We start from the raw sequence: 15644 nt of genomic DNA, 5'->3' as shown, positions 1-15644 counted from the left end.
CTCTAGGTGCTAATGACGCCCCCATAGCACCTAGAGGCTCATTAGCATATTGATATAAGTTCTTTTTTTAGCCAAACGGCTGCCCCAAAACCTATTATATTAGGATGGTTTGGTAGAGCAGACACTAGCGGATCGCTAGTGTCTGACAGCTAATTATGTGAAACGAAGTGATAGAAAACCCTTTAAAGGGTTTCTGTCATCAGAAATATCGTTATGTAGCTGGATGACAGAACATAACTGTATGACTTATATCTCCCTGCCTGCCGCCGTTCACGCTAAATAATGTCTTTTATAATATGCAATTGTGCCTCTAGGTGCTAGTGGGGCGTATCTGTGTCAGGGTCAATTATGGCGTATGCCTCCTCAGCTGAATACCGGTTTGGGATGACTGGGTCATTTTTATTAGGGTGTGTTAACTGTGTGATTCAATACGTATAAATTGTACATTAATATTATTCATTCACAGGGGTGTGTATTGAATGCTTTTACATGTTAAGAGGATGTAAGGCTTCGTTCACATCACTGTTCAGCCTTTCTGTTCTCCTACTCTGTTTAGGAGCAGGAGAACAGAAAGGACGGCAAAGGCACATAACTGAGCCAAATAGAGCCTAAGGACCCCATAGACTATAATGTGGTCCGTTATGTTTCCACTCAGAAGATGATTTTGGAGCGGAGACAAAAGTTGTGCATGCAGGACTTTTGTCTCTGCTTCAAAATCATCTTCTGAGCGGAAACATAACGGACCCCATTATAGTCTATGGGGTCCTAAGGGCTCCATTTGGCTCAGTTATGTGCCTTCTCCGTCCTTTCCGTTCTGCTCCTAAACGAAGCCTAATAAATTTGAAATAAAATTTAGGAGATAGATAAAAAGTAAAGAAAAACGTAGTACTTCTTAGAGTAAAAAATAAATAAATAATCCTAAGCCGAAAACTGAGCACAGATATCATTAGGAACAGAGACTGGGACTCTTGCACAATGTAAATGTAGATATGGACTAAGTGAAATACAGTCTGTCCAAAAAAAGAATTCGCCACCTGGATTTAACTAAGCAGATAGTTATGGATGAACGGATCCGGTTGTATTATGTCTTCTATAGGATCTGTCTTGAACACCATTGAAAGTCACTGGGGGATGGATTAGTTTTCTATTGTGTCACAGATGACGGATCCGTCCCCATTGACTTACATTGTGTGTCAGGAAGGATCTGTCTTGCTCCGCACCACATCACGGACAGAAAACTGCTGCTTGCAGTGTTTTTCTGTCCTCAATGGGGACGCAACCAAACGGAACAGAATTCATTTGGTGCATTTCATTTCGGTCAGTTCAATTTTGTCCCCATTGACAATAAATGGGGACAAAACTGAAGCGTTTTCATCCGCTATTGAGATCCTATGATGGATCCTAATAGCGGAATTGAAAACGCTAGTGTGAAAGTAGCCTAAACTTAAACTAGACAGTCTTAAACTGCACCAGATTTCTTAGTGCCTGATGCTGTCTGATAAATCTTTCACACCTTTAGGCCTCTTTCAGATGGGCGTTGCGGGAAAATGTGCGGGTGCGTTACGGGAACACCCGCGATTTTTCCACGCGAGTGCAAAACATTGTAATGCATTTTGCACTCGCGTGAGAAAAATCGCACATGTTTGGTACCCAAACCCGAACTTCTTCACAGAAGTTCGGGCTTGGGATCGGTGTTCTGTAGATTGTATTTCCCCTTATAACATAGTTATAAGGGAAAATAATATCATTCTGAATACAGAATGCATAGTAAAATAGCGCTGGAGGGTTTAAAAAAATAATAATAATTTAACCCACCTTAATCCACTTGATCGCGCAGCCCGGCATCTCCTTCTGTCTCCTTTGCTGAACAGGACCTGTGGTGAGCATTCATTACAGGTAAAGGACCTGTGGTGACGTCACTCCAGTCATCACATGATCCATCACCATGGTAAAAGATCATGTGATGGATCATGTGATGACCGGAGTGACGTCACCACAGGTCCTTTACCTGTAATGAATGCTCACCACAGGTCCTGTTCAGCAAAGGAGACAGGAGATGCCGGCATCACGATCAAGTGGACTAAGGTGAGTTAATTTTTATTTTAATTTTTAACCCCTCCAGCGCTATTTTACTATGCATTCTGTATTCAGAATGCTATTATTTTCCCTTATAACCATGTTATAAGGGAAAATAATAATGATCGGGTCTCCATCCTGATCGTCTTCTAGCAACCGTGTGTGAAAATCGCACCGCATCCGCACTTGCTTGCGGATGCTTGCGATTTTCACGCAAACCCATTCACTTCTATGAGGCCTGCGTTGCTTGAAAAACGCCAGAATATAGAGAATGCTGCGATTTTCACGCAATGCACAAGTGATGCGTGAAAATCACCACTCATGTGAACAGGCCCCCATAGAAATGAATAGGTCGGTATTCAGTGCGGGTGCAATGCGTTCAACTCACCCGTGTGAAAGGGGCCTTAGACTGCCTAGTCTAAGTTTACATCACCTATTAGTTGGCTTAGTTTTACTCCAGAAATGAGGCAACATTTACGTGCATGGAGATGCAATTAAGCCACACCACCTTTACATGATGCCACACTCATTTCTGATAAGGATTACCCCCTTGTATGGCGACATGTAAAACAAGTTAGAAACATGTCTAAAAAAAAAAAACATATGTGGAGCACAGCATGTATGCCAGTTTTTTTTGTGCAAATTGTTGCATTTTCAATATTTTCACCACACCTCATTTAAAATCCTGGTTGCAATAGTAGCATAGTTTGTAAGGCTGAAATAAAAAACAGAAGCGCCTCTATCCACTTCAGCTTATTGTCCTACAAAATTGATTCAGGGAAAAAGACTCCCATGAAGTAGATGTCAATATTTGTCTTCTCAGTAGGGCTGGATGATTAATCAAATGAATTCAATGAATTCACCCTTCTACACCCTGAGAATATATATTTTAAAATATTGTCACTGTCACTTTTTTCCTTCTGGAGCGCTGTATCAATTCCTGCAACACATGCTGCACTGATACAGTGCTCCAGGTCACAGCGGGAGCCTGGCATTAAATGTAGCAATCAGGGCAGTACTAGTAGTCCGTCTCACCTATTCTCCTCCTCTACAGCAGGGCTATCACTGGAAAAAATTATAAGGTTTGAAAAGTAACATATCAGAGTATCACAGAGTAAAAATGACCATACCAGGATGCCTTATCTACGCAACTACCAAGATTGATACCTATGACCATCTGATTATTTATCCTTGGTCCCCTGATGAACCAGTTTTACGGACACTGGTGAAACGGAACAAGTACCTGTAAAGGGACAAGAATCTGAAAACTCCACTGGCAGGGTTATAGTAGGTGACAGTGAGGGCTTAGCCACCGAGAGGTGGGGTCGCCCCTTTCGGAGTGGGTGCTCCGCCTGTAGGCAGGGGTAACGTTGAGGGATACATTAGGGATTTCTTCCCCCTCCCCCTGTCCTGACTTCACCTCCCGTATATCCATTGTCCAGGTCCACAGTCTCCAAACTGTAAGTTGTTGCATTTTTGTTTATTGGATTGTATTATCCTGGACACTTCCAAAGTAAGGCTTTGTCTATTTATCTGGCATAGTTTACGATTATTTTCTTTATTTATATGGGGTATTATTTTAACATTTAAAAGTAAAAGCTACATTTTATATGGAAAGTCATTTTTTCTCTGTGATACTCCTCCTCCACAGCAGCATGATGTGCGTTGGTGAATGGCAGAAGGAGGTGGAGCTTTTATTTATACTGCAGCGGCAGGGATGAAGCCCGTAGGAGACATTGTGAATGTCTCCCTGCCATCTTATGTGCCCCTCTCATGTAATTTGCATTGTGCCATCTGTGCCACCCTGGCTTGCTCCAGCCCCCTCCTCAATGGAGTACCTTTGTCTTTGTTTGCCTTCCGTGCAACTTTGATTCTCCCCTTGCTTTCTTGCCTCTACAACCTTGCCGCTACTCCCTCCCCTTACACACAGTGGTGCATAGACAGTGGACCTCTCTATTTAGGCCTCTTTCACATGAACGATACGAATTGTGTCAGGTTGTGCTCAGGGTGCGTTCAGTGAAACTCACACCATTTCACAAGCAAATTTAGTTAGTTTTGTGCAACTGCGTTCAGTTGTTCATTTTTTTCCGTGCGGCTGCGTTTTGATGCGTTTTTCATGCGCGTGAAAAAAAAACGTAAGATTTATAAACAACATCTCCTAGCAACCATCAGTGAAAAACGCATTGCATCCGGACTTCATACATATTGTATCCGGATGCAATACGTTTTTCACTGAAGCCCCATTCACTTCTATGGGGTCAGGGCTGTGTGCAGAGCGCAGAATACAGAACATTGTGCGATTCTCACGCAATGCAGAACTGATGCGTGAAAAAAAAACACTCATGTACACAGACCCATTGAAATGAATGGGTCAGGATTCAGTGCAGGTGCTATGCGTTCACTTCACGCATCGCACTCGCATGGAAAACTCGTTTGTATGAAAGGGGCCTTACAGTTAAGTGAAAATAAAAGTTATTGCTAGAAAAAATGTAAAAACAATAATCAAGATTATAACCGATAATTATCCATAAAGTAACTGTAATAATTGATTGCCATAAATGCCCAGCCCTATATCTCAGTAAAAAAAAAATCCTTTCCAACTGCAAATCATGCAATCAAAATATCTCCCTGGATATACAGCTCATCTTCAGTAATCTAGTAATTATACTAGATGGTATCCGTGTTTGCTCCGTTTTCACTGACCACTGGTAAGAGAGGCTCTGGGAATTAATTTTCAGCTGAGCAGTGTCCGAAGGGCAAAAAACGGACACACAGACCTAACACTAATCCTTCAGGATCTCTTCATGGATGATACATGGATGGATTTTTCTACGAACATGGAAATGTGAAAGAGGCCTACCTTTTGGCTATTCATCACTGATGAAAATCACTGACTAAACACTGATCAAAATATTGATGCATGAAAGAGATCATAAGGCTCATGCACACGGCCGTTGCTCAGCAGTTCCGTGCACTGGGGAACGTAATTTCCGGTCCCCAATGCACGGGCAACATCCATGCGGATTCCGAAGACGGAACCAGACCCATTTAACTTGAATGGGTCCGTGATCCGTCTGTATGGCAAGAAAATAGAACATGTTCTTTTTTTTGCGGTGCAGAGGCATGGAGAGAAACCTCTGCTCCCATTCAATTGATTTTCCACAGATCTCACACTAAGGCCTCATGCACAAGACCGTTGTGTGCATCCGCGTCCGTGGGTCCGTTTTCCGTTTTTTTTCGCGGCTCCATTGACTTTCAATGGGTCCGTGGAAAAATCGGAAAATGCATCGTTTGGCAGCCGCATCCGTGAGCCGTGTTTCCTGGCCGTGAAAAAAATATGACCTGTCCTATTTTTTTCACGGTCAACGGTTTGCGGACCCATTCAAGTCAATGGGTCTGTGAAAAATCACGGATGCACACAAGATTGTCATCCGCGCCCGTGATCCGTGTCCGTGATCCGTGTCCGTTTTTTCCTATCATTTCAATGGCAAACTTGACTTAGATTTTTTTTTCATTTTTCATGTCCGTGGATACTCCAAAAATCAAGGAAGACCCACGGACGAAAAAACGGTCACGGATCACGGACCTACGGACCCTGTTTTTGCGGACCTTAAAAAAAAAACGGTCGTGTGCATGACGCCTAAGACCAAAACACTGGGGTGTGAATGAGGCCTCTTGCACACAAACATATTTTCATTCCATTTCCGTTAAGTTTTTTCATTGGGTCCGCAAAAAAAAGGGTAGTTACTCTGTGTGCATTCTGTTTCCGTAATTCCATATTTCCATTCAGAAAAAAATTGCGTTACGGACAAGGATAGTACTGTTCTACTAGGGGCCAGCTGTTCCGTTCCACAAAATGTCATCCGTATTTTTTGCAGTTCCGTTTTTTGCGGACCGCAAAATACATACGGTCATGTGCAAGAGGCCTGAGGCTTTAGACTGAAGGGTGAAAAATCTGCAGAAGAAAAACGTAACAACAATTGACAAAGTCAATTTCCACATGGAAGAAAAAAGCTAAATGTACATAAGATTTGTCTATAATCTCATACATTTTTCTGGTACTGCATTAGGGCTCATGCACACGACCGTTGTTTTGCGGTCCGTTTTTCACAGATCCATTGTTCCGTATCTGAGTGTTTTTTTTTCTCTGATTTTAAGTCCTCGTCCGTTCCGTTATTCCACAAAACATATCCGTATGGTTTCAGTATGCGATCCGTTTTTTGTGGATCGGAAACGGAAACAGTAAATTATTAATCACCAAACACATGAGCAATATGGGCTGGGCATAGCATTTCTACAGTATGGATCCGCAAAATACAGATGAAATACAGATGACATACGGATGTGTTCCATGTGCGTTCCGTATTTTTTGCGGACCCATTGACTTGAATGGGGCCTCGGACCGTGATTTGCGGACAAAATAATAGGACATGCACAACTTTTTTGCAGAACGGAAATACGGAAATGGAATGCACACGGAGTACCTTCCGTCGTTTTTACGGACCCATTAAAGTGAATGGTTCCGCATACGGTCCGCAAAAAAAAAACTGAATGGAAGCGGAAAGAAAATATGTTTATGTGCATGAGCCCTTACACTGCAATTTTTCCGCATGAAAATCTGTGCAGAAAAACGCATGTAATCCACATGTGCCTCAAAGTCTCCGGGGTCATTTATTATTATGATTTGCATCTGCTTTTGTGTAACATTTCCTTGTTTGGACAGACTAATTGTTTTAGCCACATTTACTAATATGTCTTTTTAGGCTCGTTAGTTTCATGGTGTGGGCAAATTTCTGGGGCGTGGCTAGTTGTGCTGCGTTTTTTAGCCTATTTATGTATGTGCTCCTCGTATTGCGGCCCACATATGGCGGGTCCGCAATACACGGGACACCGGCCATGTGCATTCCGCATGACGGATGCGGACTTATTCACTTGAATGGGTCCGCAAATCCGGAGATGCGGTGCAGAACGGAACCATGGAACGGAAGCACTACGGAGTGCTTTTGTGGGGTTCAGTTCTGTGCAAAAAGATAGAACTTGTCCTATCTTTTTGCGGAACGGACGGATCGAGGACCCCATTCAAGTGAATGGGGTCGTGATCCGCATGCGGCTGGCCCACGGTCGGTGCCCATGCGTTGCGGACTGCAATTTGCGGTCCGCAGCATGGGCAAGGGCAGCACACGTTCGTGTGCAAGAGGCCTAAGTATGAATTGGATGAAAAATGTATTTTATTCTAACTCCACTCCAGTTTTTTTTTTTGTTCGCCTATCTGTGGGGCCGTGGTACAATTTTAATGAAATTGTCATATCGTCTGGTAGACATGCGCCTTTTCAGAAACGTGTATATAGCTGCAACTTTTTATTTAATATGCAACTTTTTGCTGACCAAACAGTAGTCTAATTGTACATGATCCATCTGAGCCCTGACAAATAAAAAGACGGCTCGCCTGCTGTGTGACTCATTATAATTACTATGCTAAATACTGACAGGCTAGTCCACTAAGCAAGTCTAATTGCACTCTAAAAAACAGACGAGCACGATAATGCTATTACAGGAAAGAATCACCTTCAATGATGGTGTAGAAACCTTCTTTCCTAGAGGATGTCGCTTTATTTATTATACTCACTTATATAGTGCTACTATTTTCCACAGCGCTTAACAGATATTAGATATCGGGCTCTCGCCAATGGGGCTCACAATCTAAGTTCCCTATCAGTAAGTCTTTGGACCCCAGTGCTAACTACTGAGCCACCATGCTGCAGGTACCTTCTTACTGTTACAGTCCTGTTTATAAACTGATCATAGAGGAAATCTCTATTTAGGCCACTGATCTAATAATACATAGTTAGGGTACATCTACACCAGGCATCCTCAAACTGCGGCCCGCCAGCTGTTGTAAAACTACAACTCCCACAATGCCCTGCTGTAGGCTGATATCTGTAGGCTGTTCGGGCATGCTGGGAGTTGTAGTTTTGCAACAGCTGGAGGGCCGCAGTTTGAGGATGCCTGGTCTACACAATGACATTTGTCGTGCAATATAAGTCACGCAACAAAAGGGTACTACTACACTGGAACTTGTGTTGCAGTAATGCCATGCAACATTTTTTATAATGATAATCTATGGTGTTACACTGCGACATGCTACAGAGCGACACCATAGCGGTCATTATAAAAAATGGCAGTGGCCACAAGAATGGGAAAGGAACACCATCACTTTCAGTCCAGCAGTGGAATGAATGGAAGGACTTTGAAAAGGTAGTTTCATTTATTTATTTTTTTACACATTCGCTGCCTCTGATTTTTTTGACAACCCCTTTATATTCATGAAGCCTGATCCCAACATAAGGACTCTGCTACCTTCTGAAGGGTCATATACACATTCCACAATTTTCTAAAAAGCGTTAACAGAAGCATGGCACAAAAGGGGCACATTATCGACTATGTGGTTTTGGAATGGGATTCCAGCAAGTTCATACAGGTGTGACAGAGTATGACCCCATGGTTCAGCTGGCCACATGCAGCCAAGACAGACTGGTGGCAACCAATGGCCACATGGCTTGACCACATGTAGCCAGCCACACCATGAGGTCATATTTTCAGGTGTTCACATAGGCCTCTTTCACACGGGCGTTGCGGAAAAATGTGCGGGTGCGTTGCGGGAACACCCGCGATTTTTCCGCGCGAGTGCAAAACATTGTAATGCGTTTTGCACTCGCGTGAGAAAAATCGCGCGTGTTTGGTACCCGAACTTCTTCACAGAAGTTCGGGCTTGGGATCGGTGTTCTGTAAATAGTATTATTTTCCCTTATAACATGGTTATAAGGGAAAATAATAGCATTCTGAATACAGAATGCATAGTAAAACAGCGCTGGAGGGGTTAAAAAAAAAATAAAAAATCATTTAAATCACCTTAATCCACTTGCTTGCGATGCCCGGCATCTCCGTCTGACTCTTTTACTGTATAGGACCTGTGGAGAGCATTAACTATAGTTTAAGGACCTGGGATGACGTCACTCTGGTCATCACATGGTACGTCACATGATCTTTTACCATGGTGAATCACCATGGTAAAAGATCATGTGACGTACCATGTGATGACCAGAGTGACGTCATCCCAGGTCCTTAAACTATAGTTAATGCTCTCCACAGGTCCTATACAGTAAAAGAGTCAGACGCAACCCATTCATTTCTATGGGGCCTGCGTTACGTGAAAATCGCACAAAGAGGAGCATGCTGCGATTTTCACGCAACGCAAAAGTGATGCGTGAAAATCACTGCTCGTGTGCACAGCCCCATAGAAATGAATGGGTCAGTATTCAGTGCGGGTGCAATGCGTTCACCTCCCGCATCGCATCCGCGCGGAATACTCGCTCGTGTGAAAGGGGCCATACTGTTGGCAATATAGTGTACATTAGCTATGTCAGAAAGATACAAAAAAGTCTATATTATTCTGTACCCATACGTTTCTATGGTTGGTTCAAACCAATAAATACTTCACATGAGAGGAAAAATCCAACTGGATATTGTATTTTTCTACTCTGTTGACAAGAAAAACCTGAAAAACCTGAAAACCTGAAAAACCACAAAAAATACAGTCCATTGTGATTGTATAGAGTATGCAGCTGCATTGCAGTGTAGTTGTATATGTTTTTACATTCAGTTGAGTATGCCTTTTCATTGAAAAAAAAACTAAATTGCGCCCCAAATTCAGCATGCCTATCACTACATTAGTTTTCACACCTGTCACAAAACCTCAAGAGTAAGACACCTTTCACACGGGCGAGTTTTCCGCACGGGTTCAATGCGTGAGGTGAACGCATTGCACCCGCACTGAATCCGGACCCATTCACTTCAATGGGGCTGTGCAGATAAGCGATGATTTTCACGCATCACTGTTCTATATTCTGCGTTTTTCACGCAATGCAGGCCCCATAGAAACGAATGGGGCTGCATGAAAATTGCAAGCATCCGCAAGCAAGTGCGGATGCGGTGCGATTTTTACGCATGGTTGCTAGGAGATGATAGGGATGAGCAACCCCGGACCCCATTAAAGTCTATTCACTGTATTATTTTCCCTTATAACATGGTTATAAGGGAAAATAATAGCATTCTTTATACAGAATGCTTACTAAAATGTCGATTGAGGGTTAAAAAATAATAAAATAGATAACTCACCTCATCTACTTGTTCACACAGCAGGCATCGTCTTCTTTCTTCTTCTTTCAGGACCTGCAAAAGGATCTTTGATTACGTAATCCTGCTCACCGCTTTGTGAGCGCGGTGACATCAGAGCAGGTCCTGCTGAATGATGATGATCCTTCTATCTTCATTCAACAGGACCTGTGCAGGACCACGTGGTGAGCGCAATAACGTCATCAAAGGTCCTGAAAGAAGAAGAAAGAAGACGATGTCGGCTGCACAAATAAGTGGATGAGGTGAGTTAATTAATTTTTATTTTTTAACCCCTAATCGACATTTTACTAAGCATTCTGTATTAAAGAATGCTATTATTTTCCCTTATAACCATGTTATAATGGAAAATAATAAAATCTACAGAACACCAAACCCGAACTTTAGTGAAGAAGTCCGGGTTCGGCTCTGGGTACCACATTCAGTTTTTTCTCACGCGCGTGCAAAACGCATTGCACTTGCGCGGAAAAAACTAAACATCGGAACTAGGGATCGACCGATATTGATTTTTTAGGGCCGATACCGATACCGATAATTTGCCAACTTTCAGGCCGATAGCCGATAATTTATACCGATATTCTGGGTATTTTTATTTTTGAGGAAAAAAAAAAATTTCCTACACAAATCTGCTGAAAATTAATGTTTATTGTTAACGTGTATTATTATTTTATTTGTAAATCTTTTTCATTTATACTTAATATTTTTGTGTTTTTATTTTTTTTTTACTAACTTTTAGCCCCCTTAGGGACTAGAACCCTTGTCCCATTCACCCTGATAGATCTCTATCAGAGTGAATAGGATCTCGCACTCTCCCTGCTGCCCTGTGCTCTGTGCACACAGCAGCATGGAGCTGACTATGGCAGCCAGGGCTTCAATAGCGTCCTGGCTGCCATGGTAACCGATCGAAGCCCCAGGCTTACACTGCTGGGGCTCCGATCGGAGGAGCAGGGGAGAGGGGATCCTGTGGCCACTGCCACCAATGATTAGAACTGGGGGGGGGGGGGCGCACTGCGCCACCAATGTTTTTACTATTGGGATGGGGGTGGGGGGCGCACTGCGCCACCAATGACTAATACTAGGGAGCTTGAGGGGGGGGGGGCGCACTGCGCCACCAATGTTTTTACTATTGGGGTGGGGGGCGCACTGCTTGAGGGGGGGGCCGCACTGCGCCACCAATGAAGATACCTCTCTTTCACATACAGGAGGCGGGAGCTGGCTGCAGAATCACATAGCCGGCTCCCGACCTCTATGAGCGGTAGCTGCGATCCGCGGCACCTAAGAGGTTAACTACCGCGGACCGCAGCTGCCGTTAGAGGTCGGGAGCCGGCTATGTGATTCTGCAGCCAGCTCCCGCCTCCTGTATTTGAATTAATGAAAGACTCATCTTCATTGGTGGCGCAGCGGCCACAGCCCCTCCCCTCCTCTTGTCTTCCGTCCTGTCATTGGAGGCAGCGGCAGCAGCATCACAGGGGGAGGAGACACTGCTTCCTTCTCCCCTGTGCTGCGGAGGGAACACAGAACGCGCTGAGAGCAGCGCGTTCTGTGTTCCCAATACGTTATCGGTATATCGGCAAAATAGATGCCGATACCGATAACGTTCAAAATCCTCAATATCGGCCGATAATATCGGCCAAACCGATAATCGGTCGATCCCTAATCGGAACGCAATCGCAGACAAAACTGACTGCAATTGCGTGCCTACTCGCACTGGTTTCCCGCTATGCACCCTGAATGCATCCGGCCCTCACCCGCGACGCCCGTGTGAAAGATGCCTAAGAGGGGGCCATAAAAAAGTTCTAATCCAATCGCTCCTTTTCACCCTACTTGCCAGTCTATTGAAGGTATAAACTTGGTATTACTCCAGGAAGGTATCAAAACATATACTGTATTGTCTCCATAGACCTCAATGGTCCAGACGTGTGCCAAAACGATAGAAATCTTTTTTACTATACTGAAAAGAGTAGTTGCTTCAGTTATTTCTTAATCATGGATGTCTGCAGATTACTTGTTTTGTGTTACGTACATAATACGTAATAAATATTGGTGGGAAGCATTATATGAACAGAATATTCATAGAAAATTCATAGAAATAAAATCACAATTTGTTATATAAACATTTATAAACTAAGTGTGGTCTTGCATATGTTAAACGCACTGCAAACAAAATAAATAAAAAACACCTAAAAATGTTTGTAGAAACATAAATTAATGGCATTTTTCAGCAGGAAAAACAAGAAATAATCCACAAACAAGTAAAAAAAAGTGTATGAGAAGGGTGGTTTCAAACACAACAGGGGTCATTTATTAAGAAGCTTAAGGCCGAGTTCACACGAACGTGTGTGACCCGTGCCCGTGCTGCGGCCTGCAAATAGCGGGCCGCAATGCACGATCGCCGGCCGTAGGTCAGCCGCATCGGATCGCGGACCCATTCACTTTAATGGGTCCGTGATCCGCCCGTTCCGCAAAAAGATAGGACGTGTTCTATCTTTTTGCGGAACGGAAGTACGGGACGCAACCCCACAGAAGCACTCCGTAGTGCTTCCGAGGGGTCCCGTTCCGTGCGGCCGTTCCGCCATTCCGGATTTGCGGACCCATTGGAGTGAATGGGTCCGCATCCGTGATGCGGAATGCACACAAAACTGTGGCCGTGTATTGCGGCCCGCAATGCGGCCACGGATCACACACGTTCGTGTGAACTTAGCCTAAGCCTGTTTTTGGCATAAAAAAATTGTAAGACACCATTTTGCGACTTTTTAAAAGCCTGTGTGACAACATGTTGTCACGTGGGCATTTTTACGCTGTCCTTGCCATTTGGGAGGGACTGGGGCCAGGCCGGGGCTGGGTCATCAGCCCCAGGAAATTTACTAACATTTATGCCTGGAAATAGGTGTAAAAGAGGAGTGAAAACTACTCCAATCAGGGACTGGAGTAGTTTTCAATCCAGTCGCACGGACTGCCAGAGGTGCACTTAAGTTATAACAAAGCCTGCACCTTACCATAAAATAGGTGCTTCCTCCAGCAGAGAAGCGGCTATCAAAGAATGCCCCCCAACTTTTTAGAAAAAACTGTGCACTTTTTGACACGCTAATTCACGCTAATTAATGACCAAATATTGACTGTGTGAATGCGGCCTTTTGCAGTTTTTTTAATTTTTGAAGCACACTAAGGCCTCTTGCACACGACCGTATGCCTTCTGAGATATACAGTCCGTGAGCGGGCCTTATGTCCTGGAGCGCCATTGATCGTACGCATGGGAGCACACAGCATTATATATTACAATGATGCTGTGCGCATCGGGCCGCCCGTGGGGCTATTGTCCTGCACTTATATGATCTTAGGAGTGTGGGACAATATCCCCACGGGTGGCCTGACGTGCACAGCATCATTGTAATATATGATGCTGTGTGCTCCTGTGCATATGATCAATGCCGCTCCGGGACATATGGCCCGCTCATGGACCGTATATCTCAGAGGACATACAGTTGTGTGCAAGGTCCCTAAGGCTGCATTCACCTCATTGATTGTATTTCTGCTCTATAACAAAAGCAGAATAAAGAAAAGAATAAAGGCATTGGACCGGGGACACATGACGGGCATAAACGGCACTGACTATAATAGGGTCCATCAGGTTTCTCTCATCTGACCAGACATCGTACTACCAAAATAGCACTGCATGGAATGTGCTCAGAGCCTCGAACACAGATGTGAGCATGGCTCACCTAAGGCTGGATTCACACAGGTTTTTATGGAATTTAGAAATTTTTTGAGACGAGTGTGTTTTTTTTTACAGGAAAAATGGCAACACCAGATATTAGCTGAAAGTCTATGGGAACTTTGAAATGCAGGACATACATGTATTGTTGCTAGTAGCTAATGGTTGTAGTTTTTCACTTCATTGAGCCTTTAAAAAAAAATAAAAACAGCATGTTACAGCCATGGAGTTTTCTTCAGACATCTTTCCATCCCCTCTTCTATAAGAGAAGAAAATGTCCTAAATACAGACCACCGCAAATTCATGTGTAAAGGGGCTTTAAGAATGAATTTGAAACAACAAAAACAAACAGAAAAAACACAACTTTAATTATTAACCATTTCCACTGCCTTTACTATCCACACCCTCCTTTGGCTTAAAAACTACATAAGGGAGCACACAGACGTAAGTGGTCTGCAAATCATGGTTCCGCAGAACATGGATCCCAGCCAAGTGCATTTATTTTTTAACTTCTGTAGAACTGTCCTATCCTTGTCCGCAAAATGGACAAAAATAGGACATGTTCTATCCCATCTTTTTGTGGGGCGCGGAATGGACGTGCAGATGCGGACAGCACACTGTGTGCTCTCCGCATCTTTTGCCGCCCCATTGAAATGAATGGGTTCACATCTGACCCGCAAAAAAAGCTCATCAGATACAGACCAAAACTACGGCCGTGTGCATGAGCCCTAACAGCATGTGTGACACCGGCGTGCTGCTTCAGATGCAACATAAAAACCGCAGATGCCAATACTTTACTATACAACACTATCGCCTCAGCGAAGAACATGCAGAGATTAAAAAATAAATAAAAAAAGACTTTGCAGCATTTTCAAGAGTCGCTTTGTGTGAGCAACAGAAATCAGGTATATAAGTAACACATTTACCTCTAGTGCCATAATTCAAGGTGGAAGACTGCGAATTTTTCGGCTTTTGCCTCCTTACTGTCATCATTACTTGCTCCTTAACACGCTGGTCACCACTAGCCCCGGTCCTCAGCCGATTATCCGAAGGGACGGCTAAGGAAGATTCATTCGGCCACAAGAAGACTTCTGATGCCAGGGCAGTTTTCAGAGGGGATGGTGAGGACAACATGGCAAGAGTTAATGTATATAGTGCTATGCCACCGGGAACAATTTCCTAGGTAATGAACGAGTGTGAAAAGTTTCCCACAGTTGAAGAGATGTGTCTCCAGTCTTTCTTCCTGACAGTAAAGTGTGTACAGGTCTAGCTCAGTAAGGGTGTGTCAGCGTTTGTGTGACACGCCTTGAGATTTCCAGCCGCTCCTTAGTTGTGTCTTAAAATGTGTTTATGACCAATCCGTTTAGTCACACAGAAGGTGAGGTAGGATAGAGCAGGGACATCCCGTGCTTTTAGTCTATACCAACAGGAACTGACCCCTGCCAACGCCTCAGCATCCTGGGCATAGCAGAAGGGTCGTTGGCATGACGAGGGCACGCTCAGGGCTCCATGCCAATGTCCTGTAGAAGTTGGGTCGCTGCTACATGATCTCCATACAGGGCAGGTTATTATGCAAGGTGTGGGTGTCAGGGACTATTACACGCTATGTCTCATCATAGCCTGTTATACCTGCTGTGTAATACACACCCTGTCAAATGCACGCACA

General features: G+C 43.9%; 1 protein-coding gene across 1 annotated transcript in view; it reads right to left on the bottom strand.

The window, feature by feature from the left end:
- The window catches only part of PKP1 (plakophilin 1), a 234051-nt gene extending 218608 nt beyond the window's left edge, over positions 1-15443 (bottom strand). The window contains 1 exon segment of the mRNA XM_040424148.1: positions 14905-15443. Within this exon segment, the coding sequence (XP_040280082.1) occupies positions 14905-15112 (208 nt within the window). The 5' untranslated portion in view covers positions 15113-15443.
- Between the last annotated feature and the right edge of the window lie 201 nt (positions 15444-15644).

Source organism: Bufo bufo, chromosome 3 (genome assembly GCF_905171765.1).
Source record: "Bufo bufo chromosome 3, aBufBuf1.1, whole genome shotgun sequence".
Lineage (NCBI taxonomy): Eukaryota > Metazoa > Chordata > Amphibia > Anura > Bufonidae > Bufo > Bufo bufo.
Note: the sequence above shows the minus strand (reverse complement) of the source record. Positions and strands in the feature narration are given on the sequence as shown.